Source organism: Gouania willdenowi, chromosome 8 (assembly GCF_900634775.1).
Source record: "Gouania willdenowi chromosome 8, fGouWil2.1, whole genome shotgun sequence".
NCBI classification, from domain to species: Eukaryota; Metazoa; Chordata; class Actinopteri; order Blenniiformes; family Gobiesocidae; genus Gouania; species Gouania willdenowi.
This window is the reverse complement of record NC_041051.1, coordinates 18,037,405-18,053,834: the sequence shown is the minus strand read 5'-3', so window position 1 is coordinate 18,053,834 and position 16,430 is coordinate 18,037,405. Positions and strand designations below refer to the sequence as shown.

The following is a 16,430-nucleotide window of genomic DNA, read 5'->3' as shown; positions in this document are numbered from 1 at the left end:
TCTTGGTACATTCATCAGCAAAAATGTAGATATATAAAAACCTGTTATATTTAGATTAGAAGACAAAGAGGTTGATTTGGTTCATAGGTTTTCTTTGACAACCAACATCTCCTGTGTGATGAGCTTTAACTAGTTGTGTCATCGTTGAGCTTAGAAAATAAAAATGACTGTGTTTAACTGTGTATCCTTACTTGCAACTGGTTGTAGTTCTGCACTCAAAGTGTCAACTCCAAAAGTACAGTCAATTACCTTGTTTACAAATATTAAAGATAGCAGGAGCATGTAAATATTAAACAGAAGTTGAAATATGTCTTTAGGACCATATTTAGGTTTCCAATTTAAGAGCAACAAACTTAAATCAATATATTCAAAGTCAACACTTTCGGTAGTTAGGCAGAATATCAAAGATAAAATATAACAGATATTAATGTGTCACAGCTGTTATTTTGTGTTAATTCACTCCTTTATTGAGTTATGTATCAGTTAAAAACTAAAAAAATATAAAGTACATAGGAAAAATACACCTTACAAGTGAAGTTCCATTTTTATTACTAACTTTAAAGAACAAAGTTTCAAACACCCAAAGCATTTGTTATTTATATTGCATTAAAGTACATAAATGTGCAGGATTTTGACAGATTTTGCGACATTTTGCATAAAGAGAAATCAGTGTGTGTGTGTGTGTAAGCAGGGAAATCAAATGAACATTCTCCTAATGAATTCAAGCGACTATGACAGAAATGAAGCCTTATTAAAGATTTCTAAACAATTAAAATCACTTTAGCCAGCAATATTTTAACATCAAAAAAAAATATAGAACATAAGAATTAAACATTTTTATCCATGACCATATTTACAACTTCATGTTTCTCTTCAAATGCCAGCAATGTTTACTATGTTGAGCAGGAAAACAGGCAATCCAAACATTTCAAACAGAGGACTGAACCCTAAATCCTGAATCCAGTGTGACACTCTTTAAGGCTTTATTTTAACAATCAGGATTTGGAACTTGGTCAAGACTCTTCAGGTCATTCAGGAAGCTGGTTGGAGTCAGGATGTGAGATGAACCTACAAAAGAGAAGATACAATTAATGTAATGAAAACTCTTAAAAGTAACATTTTTAAATAAACAAGTTAAAAGAACAGGCTGTTTACCAATGAGCACTTCCCATTTCCCTTCTGTGGCTCGGGTAACTTCATAAGCAGATCTCATCTCCGAGTGTGATACCCCACCAATCACAAAAATGATGAGGCGAGGACCAGAGCGATACTCTGCTGGGGACTTATTCTTGTGCCAGTGTCCAAAACGAGCGCTACTGTAAAGGAAAACAACAATAATTAAGCAACAAGTAATTGTCATTAAAACAGAAAAATTCTTATAAACACTTCACCCCTTAAAAATGAACTTTTTTTTTTTCAAATAGAAAATAAATCTTTCATCGTACTTAGATGACCTACAGTTGAATTTTCCATCACGACAAACAAGTGCAAATGTAAAACATAATCCTAATATTTAATAAGAGCTAAAATAAACTCCTGACCATCAGCTACGGCCACATTTGTAAAGCCTGTCTACACTCAAGCCTTACTATTAATGACTACTCTGCACTTTGCTTAAAAGAAAACAGCCGAGCATTGTGCATTATGCAGATTATAAATGAACCCGGGTCCATCAAAGCCGTTTGTATAAGCATTACTATCATGATGGGAATTCCCCAGAGGATTAGAGAGAACTCAAGCAAAACTGATGCCTTCACCTTTTTAACTCCAGCACTCTGTCTAAAGCCCGGTTTCAACTTGGGCCACGTGGATAAATGGTGATAATATCTGTCTGCTCTACCACTCTAAAAACAAGTTGTTAAAAATAAACACAAGGACCATAACCAAATGAAGTGACACACTACAGTATATTTAAACAATTCAAAAAAGAGAAGAAAAAAAAGCATCTTCTTTTGTGTGAATGAACTATTTCAACTCCAATATTAAGAGTATCACAAAGTAAATATGTCTGCATCCGTCCCTCACCTGACAGCAGTCTGAGTTGTGTTAATAGGAGCGGGGTCAGCGATAAATGGCCACAGCTTTCTGTCCAATTTGTCGTCAATTGTATTCTGTGACACAGATACAGAAAAAAACATTGAAAAAGGGGGAGGGGGGGCACACAAGTGTAGTAAAAACCTTAGAAAGCACCCTTAAACATTAATACCTCCATGACATCCTTGATGACGGGTGTCCATCTGGACAGCTGATACGTGCTCTCCGGGCGATGCTTACGCTCTGGCAGAGTTTTACCAGCATTACGGCCCTAACAAGAAACATTAGGCATTTAAAAAACAGGGTCATATTTCATGCATCCTACAGTATATGGTGGTAACCATATGAAAAAAAAATTACCCCTTCCAGTATGTTACAGCCCAAATTCTGCAGGTTGGTGATAATGTTGCTGTTGGCCTGCAAGGAGGCATGCTGGATCAGCTTCGCAAGGTTCTCCTCTCCAATGCCTTCAAGGAAACAAAGTGTCAGAACTCATGACTTTATACGCTAGTAAGTGTGTTAAAAGATAAAAGAAGAGTACACTACTTGAAACACAACAAAAACCTACCTTTTTTCTTGTGGAATATGTACAGCAGAATGATGCGGATTTTGTCATATGCCTCAATGTCATTGTTGAGGAGCACAGGAACGATGCTCTTCATGGCATCTTTAAGAGGTTCTCCTTCAGCATTTTCCCCCATTGCCAGGTCCTGTGGTAAACCATGCTGATGAACTAAAATTCCTAAGATAAACTTGTATTCATCCTCGAGTAATATGAGGGCCAGCCTAATCAATGTTTGACAGAACAGCTACTCTTAAAGCTGCAGTATTTACATTTTTTGGCATAATTTGGTCAAACATCCATAATCATCTTTGATCATATTGTAAACCAAAGTGTTCTGAGTGAACAGTGAATCTCTTCTCCTTCTCCTGTAAATGAAGTGTAGAAATCTAGCAGCGTGACGCTGGACTTCAGCCAATCAGAGATCTTTCTACAAACACGTGTGCTCCATTGGCTGCACTATTGGTTGCGCAACTGAAATCAGGCACGTTTACTTACCAAATGCAATGCCGGATGTTCCAGCAGAATTCTGCATAACAGTGTTAGGCACAACAGTTACACAGCAAATCAAGCGTAAACAGGCAGACCGATGTGAAGAAGCAAAAGTCTAAAGGCACAAACATACTCAGGAGGAATGGACCGCTTTGCGTCCCCGCAGATCCCCATGATTGTGCAGGGTCCGCTGCACATACTGGTATCAGAGGGAGAATGAGAATGGACGGGATAAATTGCGTGTAAACTTAAGAAAAGCTTATCCAAGGTGAATTGCTTTTACGGTCTGGATGTGGAGTGATGGTCGTCACTGCCCTGAGCAGCTGATGCTCATGAAGCTGCAGCTGAGATCACAGCCGCCTCTGTGAACTTGTGGTGGGGACGATCTGACAGCAGCAGCTACTACTCAGGGCAGTAACTACAAAGTGATACGTGCATTCATGTCAGAGTCTCTGACACTAGAAAACTCTCCAACGACAAGATAAAATCCCTACAAAAATAGTCGCTAAAAGCGTTCACAAAAAATACCGGTAAAGAAGGTGAGTTTCGGTTTCAGTTTTGAAACAGAGCGGAGGGAAGATTCTACATACTGCAGCTTTAACCTTTCTGGTACAATTTCTTCTTATTTACAATATTTCAACAAACATTTCTCAGGATTTTGCACTCATGTTCTGTTCACCTCGCTACACTGAATTCCTTTTACATTACACTTTATCAACCCTACCATCGATCCCTATACTAACTTTATCAAAAGCAGTGCTCTAAGCTTAACAAAATCCCAGTACCAAACAGGTAAAAAGGACAGTTCATCACACAAAAACAATGCCACACCCACATGGAAGAATTGCCAATTCTGAGCAACTAAGTTACCCATACCACCTTTGAATTTGTTAAGTTGCATTTTAAAGAGTTTATTGGCCAATAACTATTGTTACAGGCTTAATGATTCTCAGAGCATTTTCTATGCAGTGGGTGATTTCCTAACAATTTGTTGGAGCAACTGTGTGATCATTTTGTTTCCAACATTCCACACATACATTTGTCTTTGGTGTCTCCAACAATGCAGGACACACAAATGACACCGGATAGCTATCTGTAGCTGTCCGAGCCAAAACATGCCCAGAGGATTAAGAAGGTCGTTTTCAGACATGTTGACAGCCCATTAATGCAGTTGAGTAATCTATTCGTATAAAAAGGCCCTATCAACACTTGCATCTCATAGAGCTACAATGAAGCAGAGAAGAGTACCATTTCCCATGTGGTTGGGTATCATCTAATACAACCTTAATGTGTCTAAATGCATCCACTCACGGACACAAAGCATCTCTGGCTTATACAAACACCAGAAGTTTGGCAGAGTTCCGGACTGCGGCTTTATCCTCGCATTTCACAGTAACAAGTGTTACTAAAAGCCTTTACGCTGACAGTAATGACATAAGCACTTCCTCTATATTTAAGTTCCAAGCTTCTTAAGCAATATGATGATTATGATTCTCCATTAAACATCACCAGGCCATGATGTGCGATTTGACAGAAAGGCTATAAATAAAGACGTGGCCACATTCAGGTCACTACACGTGTAGTGTGAGTAAAATAAGAATATTTCTATTTCACACTTTCTTGAGAAGATATTTAGAATAAATGTAACAGTGATTTCATTGACACAGTAGTTAAATATGTACAGTATGAGCTGGCAGATTGTGGTAGCATTGCATTACTGTTACCATTTTCTTAAATAAATATTATTTTTGCAAGCTACTGAACGGCTTCCAACAAAACCAGCTGATCACAATGAAAACCTTAAATATATACTCCTGCCAGACGTTATAAAATAATATATTCTTCAGTAAACCTAATATAATGAAGAGTTTATCGTAAGTTTTTACATTTTGACAATATTTGTAATGCAACTACGAAGCATTGAACTATAGTTTTAAAATAGGTCTGTTGAAGCATAGTTTCAAAGATTAAGGATTCATTACACGACTATGCTAGACATTTGATGTCCCTCTTTGATGCACAATATGCAAGATTCTGTGACGATAACTAAGAACAGTCAAACTAAGGCTAATAAGGCTCCACAGAACTAATAAATAAATGTTTACTGTACTTACCTGCTCCACTTCACAAAGTTTATCAAGAGAAGTCTTGAACTTCTTCATACATGCTTCAGCAAGATGCAAATGAGTGGAGTACTGTGAATAGAAATAGTTTGTAATGTACAGAATAATCAAACAAGACATTTTAAAACTTCTGACTCTCTCTTAACTAGAGACTATTACAAAGAATCAGGAAAAGTACAGGTTTCAGAGTGTTCATGCTTTAAGAGGCAGTGCAAAATGCTATCCAACGAAGTCAAGAAATAATCTGAATGTGTTCCACACAGAAGAATCACATTTCTGCTGTGACAAGACATATTTTCTGCATTTTTCTCACCATGCTCAGCTCCTTCTGATACTGTGGCATCTTCTTTAACATCTGAGACAGATCCTTGATATTGGCCTGAAATAATACAAATATAGAAAAAAAAAATGCCTTACTCATCTTGCAGAAAAGGCTTCTTTAAATAGTGAACAAAAAGATTCTCACATTGTCTGTGCACATTCTCTTGCTCTCACAAAAAGTACGAAGAAGCTCCGTCACTTTTCTGTAATATAACATTGAGGAAATTATTTCCACTGTGCGCTGCCATAAAATTTCATTGTAGTGCTGTCTCCAAATTCAAACAGGCCTGTATGCACAGAAACTTACTTGGTGACATCTGCAATGTGCATATGTCTGAGCAGCACCCAGAGCTCATCGTCTTCATCCAACAACACCTCTCGCTCGTTTGAGTTCCCAATGCCAGTTGTCTGATAACTTCATAGAAAAGAAATGCAAACAAACACAAAGAAAACTTGTAAGAAAAAAACAAAACAAAAACCTAGCCAAATCTTTGACAGTGGGCCATGAGTCCATTTTTCACTCACTTATAGATATCCTGCTTGATATCGAGTAAGTCATAGGCCATTGCTTGAAAAGTCAGTTCATGCAGAAGGGGTGAGATGGGATCAAACCCACGGTCAACAATTAGTAGCTGAGATCTTGCCTTATCTGGACCCTGAAAACAATTTACGTTAGTGTTATCATTTAATGTAAAAAAACATTAACAGTACACAAAACTCAACAGCCATGCAGGACATTGTACCATCTGAGAGTATGTATAAATATTTAAACCAGTGGTTCTCAAACTTTTTTAGCTCAAGTACCTCTTTCTCTAAATTTTTAATGCAAGTACCCCCTTTGTCCAACTACACCATGTTGCTCATAATTATGTTAAAAAATAACTATAGAGCATGATGATGGAATGAAGAAGTGATAACACACATTTTAAAAAATCTCATTTTATAAATAAGTGGAAATAAACAGTATTTAGTGCCTCCTGAATAGATTTATTTCTAGAGTTTTTATCATTTCTGGTCGTCTCCTTCCTGATGTGGAACCAGTATTTTTAGTTCATGTTTTTGGATTCATTTGGTTGTTTCTTATGCCGTTTTGTTTGCTTCTGTGTTATTTTTGTGTACTTCGTAGTGATCTTGTGTATTTTTCTCACATTTAGAGTGTCTTTGTTGTCGTTTTGTGTTTTGCTGGTAATGGTAAGTATTTTTCTCAATTAGTGTATGTGTTTTTTGTCTTAGTTTTGTGTGTATTTCATTGTTTATTCTTTTTATTATTCAGTATATTTATCTCTTATTTTGTGTGTTTTTGTTGTCGTTTTGTGAGTTGCTGATAATATTTCGCTCAATTATCATTTTTCACTAAAAGAAACATTATAAAACCCCATATTTTTAATGCTTTTATTTGTTAATTTTCCTCTTTCTCTCTCTCAAGTACTCTCTCTAGCGCTAATGCGTACCCCCATTTGAGAAGCACTGACTTAAGCAATGTAGACAAAGACAAAACAACATATGAATTAGATCAACCCGTAAAAATACTTCAGTGGTGTGGCAGCAGAAAAGATAGCAATAATACATGCCTGTTAAGACCTGCCGCAGGAGCAAGGGAGAAAAGGCTAAGAAAAGCTTGAAAGAAAAGGAAAAAGGAGAAAGCCAGTTGAGAGTGAGTGAATGATCAATAGAGACAAAACCCAAATCATAGACAATGGAAAACATCCACAACCTTTGAAGGTGACAGAAAACACAATCCCCACCAAAAATCCATCATCACATATTTTCTATCTTTGCCACAAAGGGCAGTGAGAAAACTACAGGTAGAAGCGTCACATTTCCCAACCTCTCCCATGCTTGGGTTGTCAGCTTTGTGAGCAGTAAGGCGCTGGTAGACCTCTTCTGCCAGTCTCACATTCTCCTCAGGTCCCCTAAAACACAGAGTTTGATGCCACTTAGAGATCAATAAACAGATTGGGATTCAGAATTATTACTGTACACAACTGATAAGGAAACTGAAAGATGATTTTTTTTTTTTTTTTTTACTTGCGGTAACGAACTGCTGGGAACTCCTTCAGTGTGTCACAAAGGGTTGCAATCTGTTCTGCCAGAGATTCCATCATTTTGTCTCGGTTTTCATTTGGCTTAGAACTGTAGAAGGAGTACAAGGACGTAGGCTCATCCAGAGAGAAAACCTGAATGGATGAAGAAGCTTTCATATTAGTCACAGCTGGGGATTGGGTAATAAACAATATTTCAAAATAAGATATTTTCAACTACACCACAAAGGAACAGTTTGAATTATAAAGTAAGAATATATGGGAGGGGATTTCCCAACCTGAGACTCGTTAGGCAGGAATGCAACATTGATCTCTTTTAAAGTCTTGACAACCTTGGCCACTCTTGATCTTCCAATCTGTGCAAACAGACCATCTGGACAAACTAAGGAAGCAAAAAAAAAAAAAAAAAATGAAACAATGTTGTGTTGTACTGAGATGCATTGAAATACAAAAACACTAAATCTGTATGTTTTAATTCTTACTTCCAGTGAAAAAGATGTGTGCTGCTTTATAGGTACAGCCAGATTTAAAGTCTGCAACAAGAGCTTGGACGGACTAATGGAGAAAAAATACAGGTTAAGATCCACATTTGAACGTAATTATTAAAAAAAAAAAATCACATATTAACAATTCACAATAATAAATTAAAAAAGAATTAAAAAAGGATTTGCCAAAAGGTGAAAGACTAAATAAATGAGAACTGACCTTCTCCACTGGAGAAATCAAATAAATTGCTTCCAAACTGGAGATGGGCTCCCTGCGTTTATTGATATCCTCCACAACTGAAATGCAGAAAAAAAAAAAAAAAAAAAGAGGAATCCAACATTAATCTGAGGAAACAGATGGCACGTGCAAATCAAAGACCATCCTCAACATTATCATTAATGTAATTAAAACGAGTATTCTAATACACCTACACTGGGTTTCATCTAACTTAACTGATAATAAACTTCAGGGCTTTGTTGCACAGCCATAGGATGCACTATATCATTTTATTTGATCAATTTCTTCCCACTTCAGTCTGATTTTTAGCACAAAATCTTTGAAAAAAAATTGTAGGGACAAAGCAGTGTAAAGGAAAAGAATTTACACCCCATCAGCAGTGCAAGCACAGCAATTTGCATATGCATGTTGTTTTGCATTGAACGCATCTTTATTTAAAAACCTAAAACGAAAACTCAGGTGTCCTACAGTGACAATAAAACAACAGGTACAAAATGTATACCAGGATAATACCTTCAATTTTAAAACTGTTTAATTTATGAACATAAAATGTACATTATTTTTTAGTTAAAATGACTACATACTGGTCACCCCTTCTGCTAAAATGTCAGACATCTTGCAGCAGGAAGACAGAATCCGCATGCTCATATGATCCACAATAAGGACCTGAAGACACACACAAAATTAGAAAGTGGTTAATCACCACCAACAAAACAATCATATACAGTATTTTGTCTGTCTGACTTTTACCTTCCATTCGCCATCTTTTCTAACACTCTTGATAACTCCATTGAGGATTTCTGTAAGAGAGAAGATTTGAATTCAATAAAAAATCACCAGTAGACTAAGAAAAGTTGCACAAAGATGTACAATACCACAACAAGCTTTGTAAAACAAATTCATTGTGTAATTATTTTTTTTGTAGAACCTGATTGATTTGGGGTTTTTAGGGCTGATTATAATATTAGAGTGTTTAATACGAAGCAGATATCTGATGTATCGGCCAATATATGAAACATTAACATTGATAGGCACAGGATACATGCTAATATATTCTCATGATATAAAAATATGATTCAACACAAAGAAGGAAAACACCGCTAAATTAAAATGAGGACGTCTAGTTAGTAAAACTGTTATATAAAGACTGCTGAAAACTGTCCTGAACCTGTGGAAAGCAATACACCAATGGTTATCTGTCAAATCTATAAACAAACTTTTTCTCTTTCCGAACTATAGAGATTGGAATTTTCATGGAAAACAAAAAAAAAACAAACAATTTCTGGTAAATAATATTATCATTATAGCCAAAGTCTAGTATATAAATAAATAAAAAAAGGTCACACATTGCCCAAGCTGAAGATTTTTGCTTGTTTCTGAATGTATTGTAATCTTGTTTAATCTTTTAAATGATTCTAATCTCTTTTTCTTTGTTTTTTTTTTCTATTGTTGTAATGACATCCTTTATTTTTTTACCCACTTATTCATGTGTATTTTTTAATATTTATTTTAGAATGTTTTATAATCTTGCACTATATCTAACATGTTTCTTTAGGTACTCTCAGATAATGTTGAAGTGCAATCTGCTCCTAAAGGTTTTTGGAGGTACACATTATCTTTCTGTTTTGTTGTGAAATGTCATTGTATTTTTCCCCCTAAGTTTCTAATTTAAAAAAACAAAAATAAGAAAATAGTACAGCTGAATTTTTTTTTTCCCTCTTATTGAACACAAATTATTGATACACAAATGCACATCTATATAGACAACAAAACAATAACTAAGAATGAAAGGAAAGAGAACTAAGAAAACGACACAACTAAGAAAATTAGAAGAAAAATAAATTAATTAATTTAAAAAAAAAAAAAAAAAAACTGATGAAAAAGGGGAAAACGTCAATGTTCGTAACGGAAGTTGTGATTTGGCTCGTGGTTGATGTTTCCGCTGTTATTCCATCAGGATTAGAATGACTGCACTTCCTTTTAACACAGACCAACCCGTTTCCTGACAACTCAGGACTGACTCAACATTATTACTAGTCTGGACCGACGCAGTAAACAACAAAAGACAAACCAAAAGTAGTTTAAAACAAAGACTTAAACGAATTTGTTAAATAACCCAATCACTATCAATGTTTGGTGGCTGTTCTTCGGTAAATGGCAGGTGCTTGTTTGGCTGTAAAACAGGAAGAAACCCGAACCCGACGCCCGTGTCGCTTTTTTTTTTTTTATATATTTCCACGTAGCTCGTCAGTTTATCATGTTACTGCGGTATAAACAACCGCGCCACTTCTACGTTTAAGCACAATTAATTGAGGTAACCTACTAGTTACGACGTATTGGTTACTTACTCTCTCCAACTACCGCCTTTAGTCCACTCGGTGCCATCTTGACGCCTGTATGTGTGTGTGTGTTTTTGCTGGAGAGTCGCCGGTCACTTCCTTATCGTTCCTGTTTGTGACGGTCAAATACTGCCCCCTGCTGGCCAACCTCATAATGCTTCGGATACGAGTATTTAGATTTGCGGAATATATTTTTAAATATTTATAAAAAGAAAACCTTTTTTTTGTTTGTTAATTTTTAACTCAGTAAAAATGGTGTTAAAATCTGCCTATATTGTTTAAGATTTAGACAATTTCTTCACTGTACAATGTCATTTAAAAAAAAAAAAATACTATTGATGGTTTTTGTTATTGTGTATTTGAAGTGTTGTGCTCTATCTGTAACAGTATTACTCTTTCGATTAGTGTAAATTGCATGTTTTGTGAATATTTGCCATGATTTTGTTTGAATACATTTCCAAAAAAGCGAATTTACAGAATATTTTACAGTTTTGACAATGGGTTTGCAATTTGATCTATGTATTTATTATTGATATTTTGTATGATTGCTCTGGGTGACTTCTGTAAAATAAAAACATTTTCTTCCTCTTATTACTAGGCCTTGATTATTATTTTTGTGCTAAAAAAAAAAAAACTAAACACTTTTCTCTTCGAACTTTTATGGCAAAACAAGTGGTTTATTCTTTAAGCAAACAAACATAATTTTTTTAAGCTTAAGTTTAATATAATAGTTTTGGCCGTCTTGAAGTATGTGACAACTAAAAATAAGAAGCAGCAGTAATAAACACCTCCCTAGTCTGTATTTCTAAAGACAAACACACATTCACATTTCTCAAGTACTTTATACTTGGGGTATCAAATGATAAGCCATGGAAAATAAGATGTCAACACCTGACTATGAAATGTAAGACGGTATGGACAAGAGTCTAAAATAATCACAGCACTCTCAGTGTGATAAAATAAAGGATTGGATTACTTAATGTAGAAGATCAAGTGTAGTCTGATTAAAAAACTTAAGACCATAATAAATCCAATATTCTTCATGAAGATTTAGTTCTGGAAGGGTGAGAAAGGCTGCTTCAGGGTACCAAGAATAATTACCATCTGCTCATTGAATATAAGCAACAAATTACATGCATGTTTCAATATTAAAAACACCATTTAGTTTTTTATTTTGTTTGTTTTTTTGCAGTTTTTATTCAGTTTATTACTAGGGAAGGGTTTTGGCTTCTGTTTAAAAGTTAGTGTCTAGCAAAGCTGATCTTTAAATAAATCTCAAAGATTGAGAAATTAAGTAGCAACAGTACTATAGCTTTTGTTCTTGAGTTTTAATAAAATGTCATTGGAGAATTATCACTGTGGTACTACACTGTGATGATGAAAAGGTGTTTTTTATTTATTTATTTAGTTCATCAGTAAATTAAACAGATGCATTATATTAAATGATTTCATATAATGGATAAAACAAGGTGTTGAGTGGACTAAAATCACATGAAAAAGTTCCAATTATTTAGCAAAACAGATTTTAATGACAATGCGTAGCACATACTTATTCTTGATCAGTGTATAATAGTATGAAATACCCAATAACTTTGATACAAGATGAACGCATTTTCTTTAACAAATATACACATCTCACAAAGTTTCCAATAATTAATGCAATCACAAACTAGATTATATATACATATAAGGACATTGTGCTGAGGCTAAAAGCACAGTATAATTAATTTTAAGCATTCAAAAAGTCCTGTATAGAAAAAGATAGCACAAAAATGAAAAGATATTCAAAAAAATCATAGGCATGAAGATGATCACGAAAAAATATCCTGCACATCAGGCCTACGTTACTAAGTTATTTATTTTTCTCCAGTCCAGCCAGTTTTCCAACAGCCAGAAATGCTGCAAATAAATAATGTTTTTGTCGTGTTGTCTTCTGCCATAAAATCCTCAGTTCTCAGACTCTGCAGACAGGCTTTTTAACATTCGCTGCTCCTTGCGAGCACGCATTCGCTCTTTAAAGGCTTCAAGTTCTCTTCTCTGTGGAAATGAAATGCAAAAAAAGTTAGTGATGTGATTATCTTTTTTAAGGATTTTGGTTGGATCAGTTATTCTCCACATATGCTTATCTTGTACAGGGTTGTAAAGGTTATCCCAAATGTGTTTTTAGACAAGGTGGAATCATACAATGCGGATGGGATGACTTGCAGAATAAAAACCACACACACAGTAAACTTCTGAACTCCAGTGCCAAGAGTAAACCCTAACAAGTTCAGGACAAAACATTAAATATATGGACCATTTCATACTGCTATTTATGCAATTATGTTGTGTGATTACAGTGACAAAATAATAATAATGATGATAGTAACTTTTATTTTAATTTTATAAACATTGTTATTAATCTTTATTACACAAGAGCTAAAATGATCAACCTATTCAAAAAAGAAAAACAAACAAGCAATTAATTAATTAATAACTTTACATTCTACATTCTATATTCTACACTCTACATTCTCAATTCTGCTATATTCTACATTCTACATGCTATATTCTACATTCTACACGACATTCTCAATTCTGCTATATTCTACGTTCTACATTCTATATTCTACATTCTACACTCTATATTCTCAATTCTGCTTTCTACATTCTATGTTCTACATTCTATATTTTACATTCTACATTGTATATTCTACATTCTATATTGAATAATCTACATTCTACACTCAACATTCTATAATCTCAATTCTGCTTTCTACTTTCTATATTCTACATTCCACATTCTATCTTCTACATTCTACGTTCTACATTCTAAATTCTATATTCTATTTTCTACATTCTATATCCTAAATTCTACATTCCACATTCTATTTTCTACATTCTATATCCTAAATTCCACATTCTATCTTCTACATTCTATGTTCTACATTCTCAATTCTATATTCTACATTCTATATCCTAAATTCTATATTCTCAATTCTACATTTTATATTCTACATTTTATATTCTACAATCTATATTCTCAATTCTGCTTTCTACATTCTACATTTTATATGCTACATTCTATTTTCTACATTCTACATTCTGAAAAATTCTTCCTTCCGCTGCCGTGGGTTCGAATTCCACTTTTGTCATATATATTTTTTTCATTTTCATATATCTAAGACTGCAAATTCCACCTTTAAAAATACATATACAATAAAAAAAAGAGACGAAAGAAAACACAGAAACACTTTAGGGTATTTTCTGGGTTAGGGTTGAAATAAAAGGGATAGCGGGGTAGCTAAAAATAAATGAGCTCAACTAAAACTGACGGAACTTTAAGTCACGTGGTGCACCTATCACGTCACCTAAACTGGCCAATGAGGGGCGCTCCGTATGAATAGTATCCCGTTTTGGCCGGGAAACTCCCGTATTTTACCTCTCTTTCCTGCCATTGTCCCGTATTAGTATTTTCCTGTAAATATCCCAAATTGTAATGTAATAATAATTAAAAGATGCCTTACTAAACCGAACGCCGTCACTAGCCTTGCGAGAACTGTCACCTGAAATGGACCGAGTGGCAGCTCTCGCGAGATTAGTGCCGACAGCGGTAACAAACCCGGAAACAACTCAGAAGAGAGATGATGAATGAAGACGTTCTAACAAAATAAATAAATAAAAATAACTTGTGTAAATACCTTGTAAGATGGGACAGAGCTAACATTCCTAAAGAGCAGCAGGATGGGACAGTTATACGTTCTGTAAGATTAGTTACTGAGATTTTAGCGTCTCCACGGAGGAAGGAAAAATCAGCCAATCACAAGCATCATAAATATACACTGCTTTCCAAAAGTGTTAAAGGATGTAAAGTCTGCAACAAATGTGTTTAATAAGTCATTAGTGAATACCAGAGAACCCCATGAGTGAGCATGAGAAATTAAAAGAAAATATGTAATGAAAATAAAATGTAAATGTCTAACTTAAAGACGAGCAATGTGAAATTTAGTAAGTACATTTTATTTTTATAGCGCTTTTCACAGATAAAATCAAAGTGCTGTACAGGCAAAAATTAAAGTAAAATAGCAGCAACATCACAAAAGGATAATAAAACAGAAGATAATTTAAAACAACAGTAGTAACATCATAAAGGTTAATAAAAATTGACAATAAATATGCAACGTGTTGACTTGTATATGAACTGTAAGTATATTAAATAAACACATGTGCTTCATACACCCATTTATGTTTCATTTTAGGCTGTTTTATAATTTAGGAATTAGGGCTGGGCGATATATCGAGATTCAAGATGTATGAAGTTTTCAATTTTGGCGATATAGAAAACTACAATATTACAGACACACACACATATATATATATATTATTGCTTATTTTGTATCAAAATACTAGTGTTAGGAGTAGCTGCTTTTACTTCTCAGAACAGAATGTAAAGCTCAGTTAGATGGATTACTGAGTGCATTCTAACCCAGGCCTTCCCCATAACAAGCTGCACTACAGAACTCACTCACACATGCTGTCTCTTACAGGTGAAAAAGCCAGCTATTTGCTAATAAATGAGCCTGTGTGGCATTTTTCATCAGCAAATTTCACCCAGAACTGTCTTTCTGGTCAGACTTCATTTGAAATCAAATAATCTAGATTTAAATCGTATATCACCATTTTGAGAAAAAATATTGAGATATGAGTTTTGCTCCATATCGCCCAGCCCTAGTAGGAATGATCACCGCATTACAATGTTAATAAAGGTCGGCCTACCAGATTCTAATGACATAATTGTATTTAGTAAGTGGTTGACAAGTGGCTGTTTTAGAATTCTTGTACACTTATCTTAAAATGTGAGGGATAATGCAGGTTGGTTGGGGTGGTGGTGCGGGCGCCTGAAAATTTCCCTTATTTTCAAATCCAAAACTTGACAGGTATGGTATTGATACGTTTCCGTATCAATACACACTTCCTTAATGGTATGCCATGACAGGCTAAAAGTTCAGCAGTAACTACTAGACATAAACACATAGATGAAGCACACTAACCTGCAGTTCCTCGCCAGGTGGAAATATTTCCCTCTGCAAGATAAAAGATCACCACATTGATGAGACAACAGGAAAAATTATATTACATTTTAGTAAGTTTGCCAGAGTGGAAACAAGGACCGCATAACGAACCTTTCTCTTTACAATATACTCCTCGAAGTATTCTGCTTGGTTAGAAATCCAAAACATGGTCACGGGAAAAGACAGATATAGCATCATCTGTATGATTGACAAACGACACAAATTAGTTTAGTATTATTAAGATAATATCCGTTAGTACAAAAGTAATGGATACTTACTCGAAATACCTCGATTTTCACTCCCATTTTCCCATTAGCTGCGGACGTGCTGTTGCAGAACGTCTGGTCTTACCTAAATTTACACCATGTCAAGACCTTCAATCTACTTCCGGGTTACGGAAGGTACGCCGCATGCGTCAAAGTACGAATTTAAAAAATAAAATAAAACAATCAGTCAATGTACTTAAAACGATCAGTGAGGCGGACTATTTTACGTTTCTTTTTGTTGTCTCATATAATTAAAAAACAAGATATTAAACAAATTATTTTAAGGTCTGCTGAGTCACTTATAAACGGAATATGTATGTGACACATTTATTTATTTTTTTTATCTTTAAAAGTGAACAAATTCGCGCGCGATAATTATACACACTACTCCAACCCTGAACAGCAGCATATACAAATGTATTTTAATACATATTTTAACATTTTCAAATGGCAAAGTCTTAAAAAGATAACAAAACA

General features: G+C 34.7%; 2 protein-coding genes across 3 annotated transcripts; both read right to left on the bottom strand.

The window, feature by feature from the left end:
- Window positions 1-528: 528 nt before the first annotated feature.
- Window positions 529-10,756, bottom strand: stxbp2 (syntaxin binding protein 2). Of its 2 annotated transcripts, none has more exons than XM_028454915.1 (19): window positions 10,646-10,756; window positions 9,048-9,097; window positions 8,882-8,963; window positions 8,280-8,356; window positions 8,057-8,129; window positions 7,853-7,956; window positions 7,561-7,709; window positions 7,361-7,445; window positions 6,058-6,188; window positions 5,840-5,947; window positions 5,678-5,735; window positions 5,525-5,590; window positions 5,203-5,283; window positions 2,603-2,744; window positions 2,395-2,501; window positions 2,207-2,305; window positions 2,026-2,111; window positions 1,156-1,316; window positions 529-1,068 (listed from the first exon to the last, which is right to left on the bottom strand). In XM_028454915.1, the coding sequence occupies exons 1-19, from the start codon at window positions 10,680-10,682 to the stop codon at window positions 989-991; spliced, it is 1,776 nt and encodes a 591-aa protein (XP_028310716.1). In that variant the 5' UTR covers window positions 10,683-10,756; the 3' UTR covers window positions 529-988. The 2 variants fall into 2 exon arrangements, with proteins under 2 accessions (XP_028310716.1, XP_028310717.1); XM_028454916.1 differs by having other exon boundaries at window positions 1,156-1,313.
- Window positions 10,757-12,145: 1,389 nt separating this feature from the next.
- Window positions 12,146-16,079, bottom strand: pet100 (PET100 cytochrome c oxidase chaperone). Its single transcript, XM_028454979.1, has 4 exons — window positions 15,966-16,079; window positions 15,799-15,885; window positions 15,667-15,699; window positions 12,146-12,673 (listed from the first exon to the last, which is right to left on the bottom strand). Exons 1-4 carry the CDS (start codon window positions 15,990-15,992, stop codon window positions 12,584-12,586), a joined length of 237 nt encoding a protein of 78 aa, XP_028310780.1. The 5' UTR covers window positions 15,993-16,079; the 3' UTR covers window positions 12,146-12,583.
- Window positions 16,080-16,430: the final 351 nt, after the last annotated feature.

Bases quoted from the DNA above. Each gene is read 5' to 3' on its own strand.
- stxbp2 (XM_028454915.1), bottom strand. From the start codon at position 10,682: ATGGCACCGAGTGGACTAAAGGCGGTAGTTGGAGAGA. The intron at 8,964-9,047 runs GTAAAAGTCAGA...GTGTGTCTTCAG, and splicing joins GAAAAGATGGCGAATGGAAG to GTCCTTATTGTGGATCATAT. The intron at 5,736-5,839 runs GTAAGTTTCTGT...GTTATATTACAG, and splicing joins CACATTGCAGATGTCACCAA to AAAAGTGACGGAGCTTCTTC.
- pet100 (XM_028454979.1), bottom strand. From the start codon at position 15,992: ATGGGAGTGAAAATCGAGGTATTTCGA. The intron at 15,886-15,965 runs GTAAGTATCCAT...TCAATCATACAG, and splicing joins TGAAAATCGAGGTATTTCGA to ATGATGCTATATCTGTCTTT. The intron at 15,700-15,798 runs GTTCGTTATGCG...TTTATCTTGCAG, and splicing joins AGTATATTGTAAAGAGAAAG to AGGGAAATATTTCCACCTGG.